The sequence below is a fragment of the Excalfactoria chinensis genome, chromosome 1, assembly GCF_039878825.1.
Source record: "Excalfactoria chinensis isolate bCotChi1 chromosome 1, bCotChi1.hap2, whole genome shotgun sequence".
NCBI lineage: Eukaryota > Metazoa > Chordata > Aves > Galliformes > Phasianidae > Excalfactoria > Excalfactoria chinensis.
The window spans coordinates 60,977,115-60,993,084 of NC_092825.1; the positions used below are offsets into that span (position 1 = coordinate 60,977,115).

Below are 15,970 nucleotides of genomic sequence, written 5' to 3' on the forward strand. Positions count from 1 at the left end.
TGCTAAGAGCAGATGTTGTTCTACACTGGAATCCTTCAAAACACACAAAACTGTCTCTTTTGCATGGTGGAATCCTGCTTGTGAAAAGTAACTATCCCAAGGTGAGTCATGGGAGAGGCTACAGCAAAAATGGTTTTCTAAGTAGTGAGGCTGCAAATGTATTGCTGTAAATAGTGGTATATATGGTATACATATATTCATGTGAGGCAGGTTTTAGGTATTGCGTTTTTTTGGTACTTGTGTCTGTAAAAGCAAGGATCAATAGGAGCCAAACAGATATATATAGTGTCTTCTTTTTGTTCTTCAGGAAAATAAAGGAAAGTTTGGAGTGCTTTCCTGTCAAGCTCAATAACTTGATCCACACGCTTGCACACATGTCACTGACCAGCTCTACAAAGCTTCCATCTCAAGAGACTGTCCCTCAAGAATGGATGATGCTGAATGCAGAGAAGTCAATTGCAAGAGCCACCATTTTAGGGTTCAACAAAAAGTCTGACTATGTATGTGTCATGTTCTTTATTTATCTTTAATGATTTGTCTGTGAGTTTATATACTCTCCCTTCTCTTTTATAGAAGATCTGTCTGTGCCACATTGAAAAGATCATAGGAGTGTCATAAGCAATGAGGTTGTAGAGAGAAAGAACACCAGGCAGACAGCTATTAGCAGGGAGCCATTAAGGAGAAAGGTTCCTGCCCAGTAGTGAAAAATAAATCAAGAGCTAATTAAAGTATCCAGAAGGAAAGCATGGCACAAAATTAGGAAGCCTAATAGAAACTGCAGACTGTTATATGATGCTTTAATGGCACATTATTAGTTTTCACGCACTGCAGTGATCTTTCAGTGTTTGAGTTGTATGCTATCCAGGCAAGTTTCTCCTTCTATGCAGCAAAGATATAAATTACAAACTGAATTCTCTGGCTCCTGGCACTACACGAAATAAAATTTTTGCTTTGTAAAAATCACCCTCTTATTTTCTCTTGTACAATATTTTTTAACGTGCCCCTCTGATCATTTGTCTTTTCTGCCTCTCCTTTTTCCCCAATGCAGCTATATCTAGTCCAGGTGGTGCAAACCTGCAATGTGGTCACTTTTGTGGAGAAATCATTTGACCAGTTCTCAGAACTTCACAGCAATCTCCAGAAGCAGTTTCCATCACATACACTCCCAGAGTAAGGCAGCGTATTAGTGAATGTTATTCTGCTGTTAAATGGTTCTCTCTGTGCACAGATAAAAATGTAAGAAAATGTATGGCAGGCATATTTTTAGAATCACAAAGGCAATGAGACATGTTCTGTCAAGTCTTCTATTCAGCTTAGGAGAAACTGAATCATATAAAATTGGGCTGTCACAATATTCTATATCTTCTTTTTTTTTTTTTTTTTTTCCTTTATTGGAAGGAGAACAGGGGAGCAGTTTGTTCTTGACACAGGTATTTCTGAAATTAAAGGGTAAGTGGTACTTATTAAATTAAATATGTGATAAAGCATTTAATAATATTTATTTTCTTCATGATGCGAGTCAGAATTCCTAGAAAAATCAGTATACTAAACCAATGTAGGAATGTCCACACAGGCACAGAACTGAAATATGCTGATTTCTGATTCTGTCAGGAATTATTAACATTTTTTACAAAAAGATGTGCATGCGCCCCAGCTGAGAAATATGTAATAACCTGATTTGCTCTCTCGGCCCCTCAATAACATAGTGCTTTGCATCACTCAGTAATAATGAGAGTTTAACATTTCTTGAAAAACAAGCTGTCATTAATTTCAATAATTATAATTATTCCTTTTTATTGGTGTATGTGTTCATTCTCTGTTTGAATATTCTGAAGTCTTCACATCTTCATATTTCTATCTTACATAAAAAAATCCCTTATAAAACAATTTTCCGTGGCTTTGGTAAATTGTTTTCTACAAATATCGTATGTATTATACTGTATACACTACTGAGAACAAAGTAGTCTCCTAGACAGTCATGCTGGCTCACCTAATACAACACCTACTTCAAGCTCAATCTATGATAAAACAAAAGACTGCATAAAAAAGATGCACAGTTTACCTGTGCCAAGCTGACATTCCAATGGTGCACCTGAAAAAATAAGAGTCTTTGATGTTCAACTTAAAGTGAATATCCGCAATCAAAACAATTTAGACTTTAAAATAAATTCAATGAATTTTAGATTCAAATTTGGTATTCCCCTGAGTTTGGGAGAGTTATTTAGTTAAATGGCTTTAGATTGGTTAATTCTGGAGCATCTTTTCCCTACCTGAGGTAGTTTTTCTTGCCTCCAGTTTGACTCATTATGACTGCCCACATTAACTGTCTGAAAAATTTGTTGGGAATTGGAATTTCACTGCATTCCAAAAGTGCTTGATTCACAGTCTTTACTTAGAGCCATGTGCTTGCTAATTACTAGTTTGTGAGATAAAATATTTAAGAAGTGGCAATTTAAGGTTTGGTTTCTTTCTTTCTTTCTTTCTTTCTTTCTTTCTTTCTTTCTTTCTTTCTTTCTTTCTTTCTTTCTTTCTTTCTTTTTCTTTTTTTTACAGTGAGCATATCTATTTGAAGGAAAATTTATTTCTTTTTAGAAATGCATGGATTTAAGAAGCTCCGTAGTAAGTTGCAAAAGCTGTACTAGCTATTTTTCACATACATCTACCTTTACTAAAATCACTTATATTTTCAATGCAAATGTAAATTCCCAAACACAGAGAAGGTTAATCTATGCACAGTGAGACTGTGTCTAAGACCTAAAGACTGTTTTATTGCCAAAATTCAGTCCCAGCAGTAAACTGTCACTCAATGATCTGTCCCCAAGACTGTGCTAAATTGCTACATTTTATGATGTTTCTTTCTATGAATGTTCTTTAAAGTTAATGCTTTGATTTGTTTTTTAATGTATCTTTGTTGGCTTGAGATTTCTAATGTACTCCGGATTTTATTTCTATAATAAAAAATAAGCTACTTCTTTATTGGAAGTTACCACTGGAACTGGCATATCGTCTGAGGCCATTAATTTGTATGATGCAAGCCTCCAACACTGGCCAGTGCCAGAGGCTTCAATGCAAGGCAAAAGCCTTGTTTCGTAATGTAACCACAAAGGCAATTTGAAAATGTATGATTGAAAAATAAAATGTCTGATATTACCAACTAATTGGAACTGCCAGCAGAAAGGACTTGGTTACTGCTTTGTATTGATTCATGAAATTGTATATGTTTATGTCTCATTAAGAGGCAATATCACAATATGAGTCTGCCTCATAGAGGTTCTAAATACTAGCTATGTTTCAATAAAACAATGGCAAATGCTCAGAGTTCTCAGCATCTGAAATTGTATATAAACAGTCAGCCTATATTTATTATCCAAAGCACAGCTGCTCCAAACAAATGCTTGTACTCTAGCACCATCTCTCTTATTTGGTTTTAGATGGAATATTAATAGTGCTGTTGTGGAGCTTTTTTTAAGGCCAAAACACTTTTCACTCAATAAAGCATTTAAGTGAAATATTTTATACACAGAAATGCTCTTCAGGCTTCCTTTGTTCAGTAAGATGTGGGATCTGGTACCCAAGATGTCTCAAAATGGCAGAAGCTTATATATATATATATTTTTTTATCTCCTTAAAGTAGATCCAAAGCTGAAAACCAACTTGGAACATACTTTTCAAATACATGTTCACAAATACAAGATCAGTTTCAGCTGCAGTCACAATACAGCAAATGCTTGAAGAAGCTTTAAAAAAAGTGTTCAGTTCTACTACAAGGTTCATATTGTCCTTCACTGCAACAGAAAGCTTTGGGTGTCATCAATCAGCAGTCTCTGAAGTTACAGATGCATCTGTCATCATTTTGGCCACCATGCTTAGGCTGCATCTTTTGAGGGCCAACATTTTACAGCCAGAGTTCTCTCTTTGTGTCATACAGCCTAATTTATTTTATGCTTCTTCCTAACAGATCTTCACTACCATCTCATGAAAGAAATCCTTTCTCTGCCACAGAGAAGCCCAGAACTTTCACAGGCTATCTATGTGTGACAAATGACCTGTGTTCTATTTTTGTCTGTACAGTTCACATACATGAGAGTCTTGGGTCATGGCACATTGCCTGCCCCATTGCATCCTATCTTTGTAATTTTTTGATACAAGAACTGACTCTCATTAAGTTGTACAGTGCCTAACTAAGCCTCGATCTTCCATGCTATAGGAAAAAATAATGAAAAGGCCATACATAGAATATGCCGCTATCATCCTGGCCCTTTCCCATTTTAATTACAGACTAAATTATTGCAGCACTGAATTCTTCCTCAGAAGTATTACACAAGATATGTGAAGATTTGTCCTCTCCTAAAAGAGTTACAATATCTTTTAATAAGTGTTCTCTTCGGAAAAGGCCTTCTGTTACAAAACAAGCTTTAAAAGAATAAATTTTAAAACAAGCGAACAAAAAAACAAACAAAAAAAAAACAAACAAAAAAAAAACAGCAGGTCTAATTATAATTCATGAAATTTAATTACATTGAATCTCTTGGTGAGAAAAAAATGTGTAGGTTAATCATCTTTGGTCATTTTATCTTCAGTAGGTGAGGCTGCTCTGCCATTTTTACAGCTGGGTGGTTTGCAGTGCTGGCCGGTGTTCCCCTCCAGGGATGGGAATCCACAGCTCCATGTGTTACTATTTGGCTGGCTTTTGAAAAGCTGATGACATCTTATCACTGAGCTGTGGAATTGTGTAAAACCCGTTCAAAGTAGGAGCTGACCAGCTGTCTTTCAAAAGGCTGTCCAAGTGTCTCTTTGCAACATATTTTGCTGCTAGCTGCCTCTTTAGTCATTTGTCTGAAGCCTTCATATATCTCTTGAGATCTGCTGGATAAATCAGGTTGTATGAGGAAAAAGATGCTTCTAAGCAGTACACTGTTAAGTATTTACAGTGGCAATGAAATATGACCAGATCAAAGCTTCTATTATTCTGTATCACATAGATTAGTGAGCATAAAGCAGAATATTATTTTAACAATCCCAGTATTAGTGATCTATACCATGAAGTTTAGCGCAGGTGGCCTTTCAAATGCTTCTTCAACCAGTAAGAAATTGCCCTTGTCAGAGCAAGGTTAATGTAAATTCATAAGTGTACTGCTCTGTGAGGTAGTTGTGGATGCCCCATTCCTGGAGGTACTCAAGGCCAGGTTGGATGGGGCCCTGGGCAGCCTGATCTGACAGGTGGCAGTCCTGCCTGTAGCAGGGGATTGGAACTGGGTGTGCTTTAAGGTCCCTTCCAATCCAAGCCATTTTGTGATTCTATGACTGCTAAGACGCCAACATTTTAACTGATCTAATATATGTTTTTTTCTAAAACACAAAGATGATTCAAGTGAAAAAAAATGTTGGATTTTGACATTTTCCCTCATAACATTTGAAAATTGACCTAAGACCACTCTGGGCCTACATTGTTTATTTAGAAAATTGAAGTGAAATTCATCTTAATAAAAATTCTATGGAACATAGCTGTTATTACTGTTATTGCTTTTGTTGGGATTGATTTTGTTATTGTAATGATAGTTTGTTTCCATATATTACTTTTCTTGTGGTCATGCCTGAAACTGCATATGGGATCAGGTACCTGCTTTAGGCATTTGGTATTGTAATGCAAGGCTTTGAATAGCAAGAGCCTTGAGCTGAGATCAGAGATCTGCTGTACTATGCGCTATGCAAATGTTTTCCTAGCATCGTAAAGGACAAACTTTTAGAAGTATTTAGATGCAGTAATACACAAGTAATTGCCTTATAGTGTTTTTTAACATACATATTTAGAATAAATTTATTTAGACAGAAAAAGATTACAGTATGAAAAAGAATATCATCAAATTATCATTAGAAAAGAATGAGAATCAGAGGGTATACAATCCTGTGGAAACTGTACTCATCCCTTCACCTACCTGCAAAATATCTTGGAAAGATATCCATCATTCTGTTAAACAGAGCCGGAAATATTTTCAGCAAATAGAGTACTAAATAAAGAGAGTAATAAATACAAATATTCTTCTTTTGCAGGTTTCCCCACTCATGGCATATACCTTTCACAGATCTCGAACATAAGAGAGTGAAGGATTTGAATCTCTACCTGAAGCAGCTATTAAGTGGATCTAGAAAACTGGCAAATGTGAGCTCTTCCAATACTTGCTTTATTTGCATGTGGCTTTTAGTAGCATTGTATGAAAAGAATCAGGAAGCTTTCCATTGCCTCACTTGAAAAAATAAATGCCATAGATGACACTTCTAATGCAGTCATTTTGAGATGAAGCCATTGCAACATTCTGCAGAGCTTCAGACAAAACAAGAGTGACTGAAAAATGGCTTTATTTTTCAGGCAGGATATTTTTCAAAATAGCTTCTCTTCCTTTGCTGCCATCCAAAAGTAATGATTCACTGTATTTTTGACAGTAAGGAGTAAGTTCTGAGGAATATAATGTCTAAAAGAGGAGTACATTTTGAAATATTGAAGAAGTCCAATTTTGACAGTTTTAAAATGAGAATTTTCATTCTTGCAGACCATAAACACTCTTCATTTCAAAATTTAAGTAACATATCTAAGAAATAGTTTTACAAACAAATGGAAATCAGGATATTTCATTACTATCAAAATGATACATCATGTCCATTAAATTTGTCAGGTTTTTATTTATTCTTGTTTTCTGAGATTTCATGTTTTCCTCCTATTTCAAAATGGAAAGTCTCAATAGTGATAAAAACAGACTCTTCATTGTCTCCTTTATGCACCTCAGCATTGTGAAAGCCAGGACCTAGAGCATGTCAGATGTCTCTTGTACCTCAGCACAGTGTTAAACAATTTTGTTGCATCACTTCAGAAGTAGAGTTGCCAATTACTGACAGCAACTCCAGTCTGAGAGAAGAGTGTCTTCCTTTGACCAGTAGTAGTCAGGAAAACTACTGGGTGGAGAGGAAAAAGCAATGATTTTTGTTAGACCCTGGGGCTACATAGAGGCTAGTAAATTAATGGAGCCAGGGCATGATCTCCCTGCTATTTCACTGGTAACGTGTTCTCTAGTAGAGCTTGGGTCTCTGCCAGATGGGACTTGTCATCTCCCATGGCCTCAGGGCTACAGCACAAATTCGTTCTGGTTTGGTTTAATAGCATCAACAGTCTAGAGTACCAAAAGTGGGGTATGGTGGGATATTTTTTTCTTTAAACGTGCAAGCATCTTGTAGGAGGGAAAAAATGTTTACTGCCTACCTATGTAAACTTTCCCAGATGTGTCTGCATAGTGGGGATTAAAAAGGAAATTGTCCATACAGAAAGCAAACATGAGTTTTATTAGCATTAATAAAAATTCTGTGCTGAGCTGAAATTGAGAAGATTTTCCAGTGATAGGTCTTATGTGTTTCATAGAGTTGCACCTAATTTAACACAGACAGCTGACTTGGGTGTTTGACTCCCGTGACTGACTTTGCTAAATAAACTGCACAGATTGAATTTAATTGTTGCGTAATTTCTGTCACTCAAGTAGACTCGTGAGTTTGTTTTACATTATCACTTTTTGGTCACAGCTGAGGAAAAACACAAATAAGCCAGTGACCTAGAAATGGACAGCTATCTATCTTCTGTTGTGCTCTGGGCTGCTGTAAGGTGCATGAATTTTCAACTTGGACCAAGCATTGCTGTCTTGAAGCCTGACCTGTGGTTGTAAAATTAAACTTTTTAAAGCCATGGGATAGTAATAAAAACATTTCCCAGTCATGCCCAGATGCTCTCCCTCCTGCTCCATGGTCTGTGAAGTCTAATAATCAGTTAGAGCATGCTGCCTCGGAATGGGTTGCTGAAATACTAGGACACAACCACGAAAATGGTATTTGTAGGGAACTGTGAGCAGATCTGTTTGAGAAATGCTGGTGTGGCTCTAAACTGGTCCAGTGGAGCTATACAGACATGCTGGACTGTTCAGCAGCTGAAAGCCATTCAAGTCTGATACAGCCTATAAACCATGAGGAGAATAAAACAATTACATGCCTAAGAAGACTTCATAGCTGCTGGTATGCAGCCTTTGGAGGGGACATGATAATAAATGGAGTAATAAGCAGATTGTTTCTGTCTATGAAGTGCTGTTGCATTCTGGAAATCAGCTTGCCAACCACATAAATTTAGCCTGCAGTTCTAGATGATAACTGTTAGAATTATTGATACTCTATAAACACTGAATCATTATTTTTTACTTCAATATGCCTCTCTCCTGCTGGGAGATGTGAGAAATTTAGAAAAGACTGATGTATTCTGACCCACACAGAAAAAGGAGACCAGTCAGTTGGTAATTTCCTTTGTGCTCCCAGCTGAAGGCTTCCTTCTCACTTTCCCCTTTGGTATGACTTTTCTTAAAGTGCTGTTGTGACTTCTTCATTTTGCTCTAAGCAGAAAGCCAAGCTAGGAGGCTTTCTTGATAAAAATAAGCACAATTATTTTATCTCTCCTCATGCCTAGGACCACTTTACAGTTAAATTTGTCCCTTTTCTAAGATGACTAGGGAGTATAACAAAACCATTTAGGGAGATGTCTATTCTCAGGCATTACCAAACTGTCGTTCCTCTGAAAGAGTAAAACTGTGTAAGAATTAATAATTAATTCAGAAATTGTAGAAGAAATCTTGTAAGATTAGATGCCTGTAGAACCAAGTTCCCTGTACTTTCTCAAAATGGTCGGTTCTTTCTGCTGAGTTGTACTTCAGCTCTATAGTATCCTAAAGTATTATTTGGGATGGTACTAAGCCAAAAAGGGAAGAGCTGCCATTTCATTATTAAATAGTCTTCCTATCACTGTATCACTGTAAACAAATTACTCTGATTGACTGGACACCAGTGACCAAATTTTTTCAGCTCAGAAGAGTTTAGTCAAGTCTACACAGGACCAACTGCACACTTGGTTCTGCCAATTAAGTAATTTAAAATCCTAGAAATAAAAAAGGATTGGATTATATCCAAATTCATTTCTCAGCCATGCCTTAAGTGCATGCTTTTCAGTCCAGTCTGAGTTTTGATTATGACAATTGGGTTATGACTAAGAGTAAATTGGACTGACACCTTTTCTGCTAAATGGATTGAACAAAGGAGGATATGTAGTAAACAACTGCCTTCTCATTTGTACTGTAGCTCAAATGGAATTAAATGTTTCTTCAAACTCTCTTTAAAGAACAAAAGCACCAAGCCACAGTACTCTGTCCCTGAATGATAGTGTTAAATCCAATAAGTGCTGAAACATCAGCTGGCAAAGATATTTGGTGGTAGGTTAGTTTAAATGTGTAAATGTGTGCTTATGCCCATTTCTATCTGAAGAATTTTATCAAGTCTGTGGTTTATTTTGATTATAAATCTCATTCACTGATTTCTTCTTAGACATTTGTTGAAGACTTTCCTAGAATAGGAGTGTGATTTGTTTTTAAATTCAGGTTAAAACTTAGTTATAAATAACTGCGCCACCAGACTGTACATGAACAATAAGCTATATTCATAACATCAACCACTACAATGCAAAAGGCAGTTTTCATATTGAGTCATTTGGGGCAGGATCAAAAATATGTTTTGGCATCTTTTTAAGTTTCCTTCTACTCCCCTCAAATCAATGGTAATACATGTGCTCATATCATTGGAATATTTAGTTTTGTACTAGCTGCACAGTTGCTGGCTGACATGTTTGGGTCTTGGTTGCATGGCTGCCAGCTGAAATGTTTGGGTCTTTTGGATCAGGATAAGGAAGGCTACATATTCAGCACTGTTTAGACTCTCAGAGTTCTACTTCATTAAACAGCAAAACAACCAGGTTATGCCGCAAACAATAGGTGAAACATCAAGGAAAAATAAATTGAAGATGAGTAATGTGGAGGATGACAGAAATACGTATTTGCCGTATAAGTAAAATCTATTGCAGAAGTCATCTACTGCCTTGCACATTTGCATTTTTCTCTGTTTTTCTCTGTTTCACTCTTAACTCCAATTGAGTGATGGGCTTAGTGGAGATTGCAGCCCAAATCTCAACATACATAAATTAGGGCTGCCATAGTGTCTTGTCGTTTTTATACAATATTGCCTGCTCACTGTGGACACAAAAGTGAGTAAGTCTCCATTAACTGAGTTTTCTCTTGGCTCTAGTGTCAAGCAGCAGCATGTTAGATATTGGCTAAGCTTACTTATCTTTAAAGAACAACTTCCACTTGGCTTGGGAATTAAAAATAGAAATATAAAATTGAATCTAAAGCAATGTTCAGTGTAGCATGTGGTACCACCAGCCAGCTAGTAACTCTCTATGGATAATTTCCCCATCTCTCATTATTTAAAAGAAGTAGCATTTAATTTGTGGATACTGTTACTGATAGCACAGTTCAGAGATCAGATAGATATACTGATCTTACAAAACTGCATAGCCTTAAATGAGCATATTCTGCTTGTCCTGTACTTTTCACATTGTGAAAAATGTTTTGTGTGTGTGGTGGACAGGGATGTTTGAGGGGGGCTGTTTATCAAAGTGGGTATTGTTTGTGGAAGAAAAATAAATGTAGCAAGTGTGGATGCACAGGACACTAATTGGTACAAAGACATGAGGCATGTTGGGTTTTGCCCCTATAAAAATTTTCTCTTTAAGTATTCAGTATCAGCTATAAAATTTGGGACAGAGATAAACCAGTGCAAGAAGGTAAGCAATCAGTTACAGTGTATCAGGTATGAATAGGTTCGATAAAAATTATTAGGGAGAGTTAAAGGCAATGTGAGTGGGCATGCAGTGGATATAAATGGAAATGGCTGTAAATTACATTCACTTATTTTCAAAGATACATACATTGAAAACCAGGCCCATGGTGTGGTTCTAGAATGAGTAATGTTTTAACAGCCACAATGAAAGTAACAAAATTTAATAAGAGCTTCCCATATTTCACTTGTATTTTATTTGCTAGAGCTACTTGAGATGTACAGAGCTGAGAAAACAGCACCAGTGGTGCCCACATGGAATTATATAACACGGTGACACAAAGTGCACCTAAGGTTTGTGGGTCCCTTAAACTCCCACTGCTCCTCTATTCCTGCAGGTAGATATCAAACAAAGTCAAAATGGGGAAAGTTTAAAGTCTTCTCTTTTCCCCTGTCCTCTCCTGAAGAAATAATAGCTGCCGCAAGGTCAGCTTTTACTCATTTCTTTCTTTCCTGCTGTTCTTCCATCCTGTTAAAGTATAACAGGTGCATGGGTGTTCTCTGACCCCAAATCTACTCTAACACAGCTGAAAATAAAGCTGAAAGCAGAGAGACTGCTCTTCTTAACAAAATTAAATCTGGCTTGAAATCTGGCTGTGTTTCACTAACAGCAGAGTGCTTTTCTTGTTAGGCTCTAATGGAGAGCAGTGACAGATTCTACTGTGCTACAGTGGTGCAAGGATGTGTCAGCTCCCCTGATGCCACTGAAATTGCTTATTTCAGCTGTATCCTAGTGTAAGTGGAGGCAGAATTTGTCCCTTTTAAGCTAATGGCTGAATAAAGGTCATAACCAGGCCAGCACTGATGCACCTATATATATATTTGACTGCTCCCCCCAAAATTAATATTTTGGGTGATCTGGAAAAATATAAGCATTACCTTTTAAATCATTATCTTATAGGGTAAGAATGGTTAGATAACTGATAGGAGGCTTACCTAAAAAATCCCCATATGGTTGGCATCTTAGGGAATTTTCATTTGTTGAAGTCAATCTAATAATTCCAGGGAGGAAAGAAAAAGTTCTTGTGGCAGTGCCTGCCTGTCTAGAAAGACTGTTACCTGGTCTCTCGAGATTCCCATCTATGGCCACCTGCCTTTGTAACAATTGTTCAGAAGCAGTCTGTGTCTGCCTAAATATGGTATGCACTTTATCACACATGTTCAAAGCTCTGGTGGGTCTTATCTTGCTTAGCAGTGTATTCAGATATTTACTTAACTCCAAGCATGTGCTTCAGTCTTGGACTGGAGTCTAGTGGCTTGTCATCCCATTGACTTCAACAGGATTTAGGAATCACCTGGAAATTCAGCAGCTTTCCTTTTCTTTTGTCAACATTAATCTTGCTGCTTTTCCACAGCCTTCAGTGCCCATTGAGTAAGATGGACACTCAGAAAGGGAATGCTTTGAACTTAGTGCTGTGGCACTGCGGTTTATGTGCCTATCATGTTCATGCCCGATACATGATCTGCACCAATTCCACTTAACATTTCTAAACCAAATGCCATTTGTTTCAGTGTTCTTTCCTTTAGGAATGAGAATTTGGAACTCTCACCTGAAGCAGTCTTCCCACCTCCTGTTTACAAAGCACTATTCAATATATGTTCACTTACTGCTGAAAGAGTAAGTGAAGAGGAGGTAGAACACCGGACTTCTCACTGTGGAACTTTTTTATTTCTCTTTCAAGTCAGTCTATCCTTCCTTCCACCTCCTGCCCACTTCTCTCAAAATCTTTCAGCTCAAAGGGCTGTTTAAGTTTCCCTACTTATTTTCATGCTGTCAAATAAAGACTGAGCTGCCAAAAATATGCTCTTAGAACCCTTGAGATTTCCTGCCCTTGGGACTCGTGCTGAAAGAGCAAATGGAGATCTTGCAAGGAGTAACTTGGCTGTTTAGAGCTCTTAAAACCTGAAGCAGGTGCATGGACTTTCCTCTGTAAACTATCCTCATGAGATGAGAAAATAATTACATATGTTTAGAACAGACAGGTATATTGGCAGTCTACTGCTAATATCCTAGTGATTTGTCTTTCAGTTCAAGGAAAATAATTTTGTTAGCTTATATTTTTCTTTTCTTTTTTTAATTTGCAAGAAAAAAAAAAAAAAAAAAAAAATCGGTGTGGAAGGAAAAATTCCAAACAGAGAAATTAATAATAAAAGACAACTGCTAAAATAAGTCCAAGTTGCCTAATTTTATCTCCATGCTGCACCTTGTTTTTCTGTCTGCTGACCCCACATGTTAACTCTTCACTATCTGCATTTGTCACTAACCTCCCTTTTTTTATTTTCCTTGCACAAATCGTGCCACATCTTGTCAAACTAAAAGAAGACAAATGTTACATGAAATACATCTTGTCGATAAGAGACACATTTTCCATGGCCAGGAAAAAAACAATGGTGACATTTTAATGCTAGAATCTGGAAAGTCTCTTGTTCAGCCCATTTGTTAGTGTCAGTCGAAGTCGCATCAATATGAATGTAGCAATTGTAACAGTCTTAAAGAATGGCCATTCTGAAATACGGTTTATAAACAAGGTAATAAAATGTAATTACTGTCCACCTTTGATTCAGAATCCTTTTACAGTTCATATTAGAATTCACATTTTTTATTGCCTTGCACAATGCTGAAGCCTGGAGATTTGGTTTATTGTTTTAATTCTCTAAAGCTGAATGTAACTACTTGTTATATATGTTCACTAACATAGTACAGGACAGTACATAAAAGTAGAAGTTATAGTGCAGTACATAAGGTGGATTACTCTTTGAAACAGGATGATGAAATATGAGCATGCTTTCCAGTCTGCTTTGGTTGCTGGTAGGAATTAACTCTGTATGGACCTTTTTAATGTGGGCATCCACTAAGTCTCCAAATGAGGTATGCACAGTGTCCAAAGCGGGTACAGGTTAGGTCAGGTGCTTGGGGCTGGTCTGGTGCCAAGGACAAGATTCGCACTGTCTGTGCAATATTTAGAGAAGATGCTGTTCTGCATTTGTTTTGCAGATGGGGTACTATAAATGTAGTTGCAACTGCTAATGTACATATGGAGACACCGAAGATCAAGTAAGAACACAATTATATGGCCTACATTGCGCATATTTTTTTAGAAGTGTGTTGATAGAAAGGGGTAAGGTAGGCACCAAAACAGTCTTCCTGAGACAGTGGTAAGGGGCACCATTATCTTCCCAGAACCTGTGCAGAAATCATTCCCTAGTGTTCCTACCTATGATCAGGGGGAAAGGCTGCCCTTCATTGCTGATTTCAATACGTACTTCAAAAGTCTACCAGTAATCTATTCTGAGAGAACTAATTCAGAGAACAGAGTGCATACAATATTCCCAAAGTATTTTTATTGTCTTTCAGAATGAGCTTGTACTCAGCTTCTTCCTGAACTGGTCCAAACGTACCTTGACAGAAACAGCATCATCTGTGACATCAGGTATGTGGATTACCAGTTTTATCTGTTTTCTAAGAATGAATTCATGAGTGATATTGAATACAGTAATGCAGAGGTGAGTGGTGTTTAATGTGGCAATATTTTTTTAAGAGGTACAGATAATCAACAAATACTTCCTGACTTCTCAAAGTTTCTGAAAATGTTTTATTGATGTAACCAGTATTTTGCTTTCACTTTGGCATATTCTGCTCAGCCTTGCTTTAATTCTTTTTGAATAACTATGCCTGTATGCAAAGTAAACATCTATTTAGACAGACCAGACTGTGGCAGGCTTCCTGTTTTACAAAACAAAAGTTTCAGAGAAGGTTCCAGAGGAAAGGATTTGAGTCATGACAAAGCACAGTGTGTACTTGGACAGCAAAAGAAAATTAGTGGTGACTTCAAAAGTCATTTTCAGAATGAGTGGAGCAGATGAATAACAAAACATTATGTTAATACCTAGGCATACATTATTAATGATTGTGGTAATCCACTTCTTACTAAGTGACATTCTGCATTGTTCCCATAATGCTTAACCTATTTCTTTCTCCTGTGCAGCACCTAATTTAATCTAATCTCTGGCAGTAGGGCTTTAAGAGACAAAGCATAGGCCATATAGAGTAAACTGTGAATGTTTGTTCTCTTACACTGTACTAGTTCTGCACTGAAAATAAACTTCAGCAATCAATTTTCAGGCAAAATTCATGATTCAGCTGCTTTGTGCTCCAATTGTCAGAAAGTTTCCAAGATGACCAATTGCCCAATTTTCAGAAAGTAGCTCAGCATATTTAGTTTACATGTTAACTTATTCTCTCTGAAGATGGGGCCTTTATTAACTCCTTTGCTGTGACCATTTTTTTTAAAGTCATCAGATCAAAATAATTCCTATTCTACATTCTCGGCCTTTTGACAGCTTCCCCTGCATAGAGTTTATTTGATTAGGATATGCAATTATCATATTAAATCCATTATGACTACTGGAAATTAGTAATGATTGTTCTAACTTGTACAAAAGAATGAGAGGATAATGTGAATATGGCCTAGGTGTTAGGAATATACAGACATGAATCTCATTGCTGAATCTTATCATGGATCAGAAAATCCAGACCAGAATTCAAATGTAACATGAAATCTGCGTCTATAGGCTACTGTTCTCAATAGTCTCTTTAACCAAAGTTGTAGGCATGTAGGAGTGAACTGAAGCATAAAGGTGTTTTAAGTCTGAGGTCTTTAGAGGGATTTTGATATTTCAGTAAGGTTTAGTTCCTAATTACTACAGAGAATCTGGGTGTAAGTATCTTGTGCAAAAGCATGAACTCAGTATTGAATAAGGTGCAAAATAAGTAAGTCTAATACTTCTTAACAGTGCTATCTTTAGACAATATAGTCCAAAAGGTGAGCCCTTTTTTTGGTTATCAATGGCATCAAATTCAGAAAATAGAATAAAGAAACAAAGGTAAGAACATGATTAGTGAGTGTTTGATGAAAGCTATGTGACAGATAACCCAATCTGCTGATTCACTATGAACTCAGTGGCCCTGTTAGGTAAAGGTCGCTACACAGTCAGAAGAGATTAATGTAGTCTAGCTTCAGAGGCATTTTATTTCTGCTCAGAAACTCTGCCTTTTAAAGTTTGGACTCATTCATTCTAAATTCAGGACAAAACCTTTGTCTAACAGAAAAAAAAAAAAAAAAAATATCCCTTTGGACTATGAGTGGATTGCTGACATTTATTAATAGAATACCAGTAGTGTACACAGTCCAAACCAGGGCCCAATGAGTTTAAATTCTCTAGA

At 36.8% G+C, this 15,970-nt stretch overlaps 1 protein-coding gene across 1 annotated transcript in view; it reads left to right on the top strand.

The window, feature by feature from the left end:
* PIK3C2G (phosphatidylinositol-4-phosphate 3-kinase catalytic subunit type 2 gamma) overlaps positions 1-15,970 on the top strand; it is a 188,359-nt gene that overhangs the window by 143,830 nt on the left and 28,559 nt on the right. The window contains exons 26-30 of the mRNA XM_072351379.1: positions 308-500; positions 1,049-1,170; positions 1,402-1,449; positions 6,052-6,160; positions 14,102-14,177. Of these exons, the coding sequence (XP_072207480.1) occupies positions 308-500; positions 1,049-1,170; positions 1,402-1,449; positions 6,052-6,160; positions 14,102-14,177 (548 nt within the window). The remainder of the gene's footprint in view (positions 1-307; positions 501-1,048; positions 1,171-1,401; positions 1,450-6,051; positions 6,161-14,101; positions 14,178-15,970) is intronic.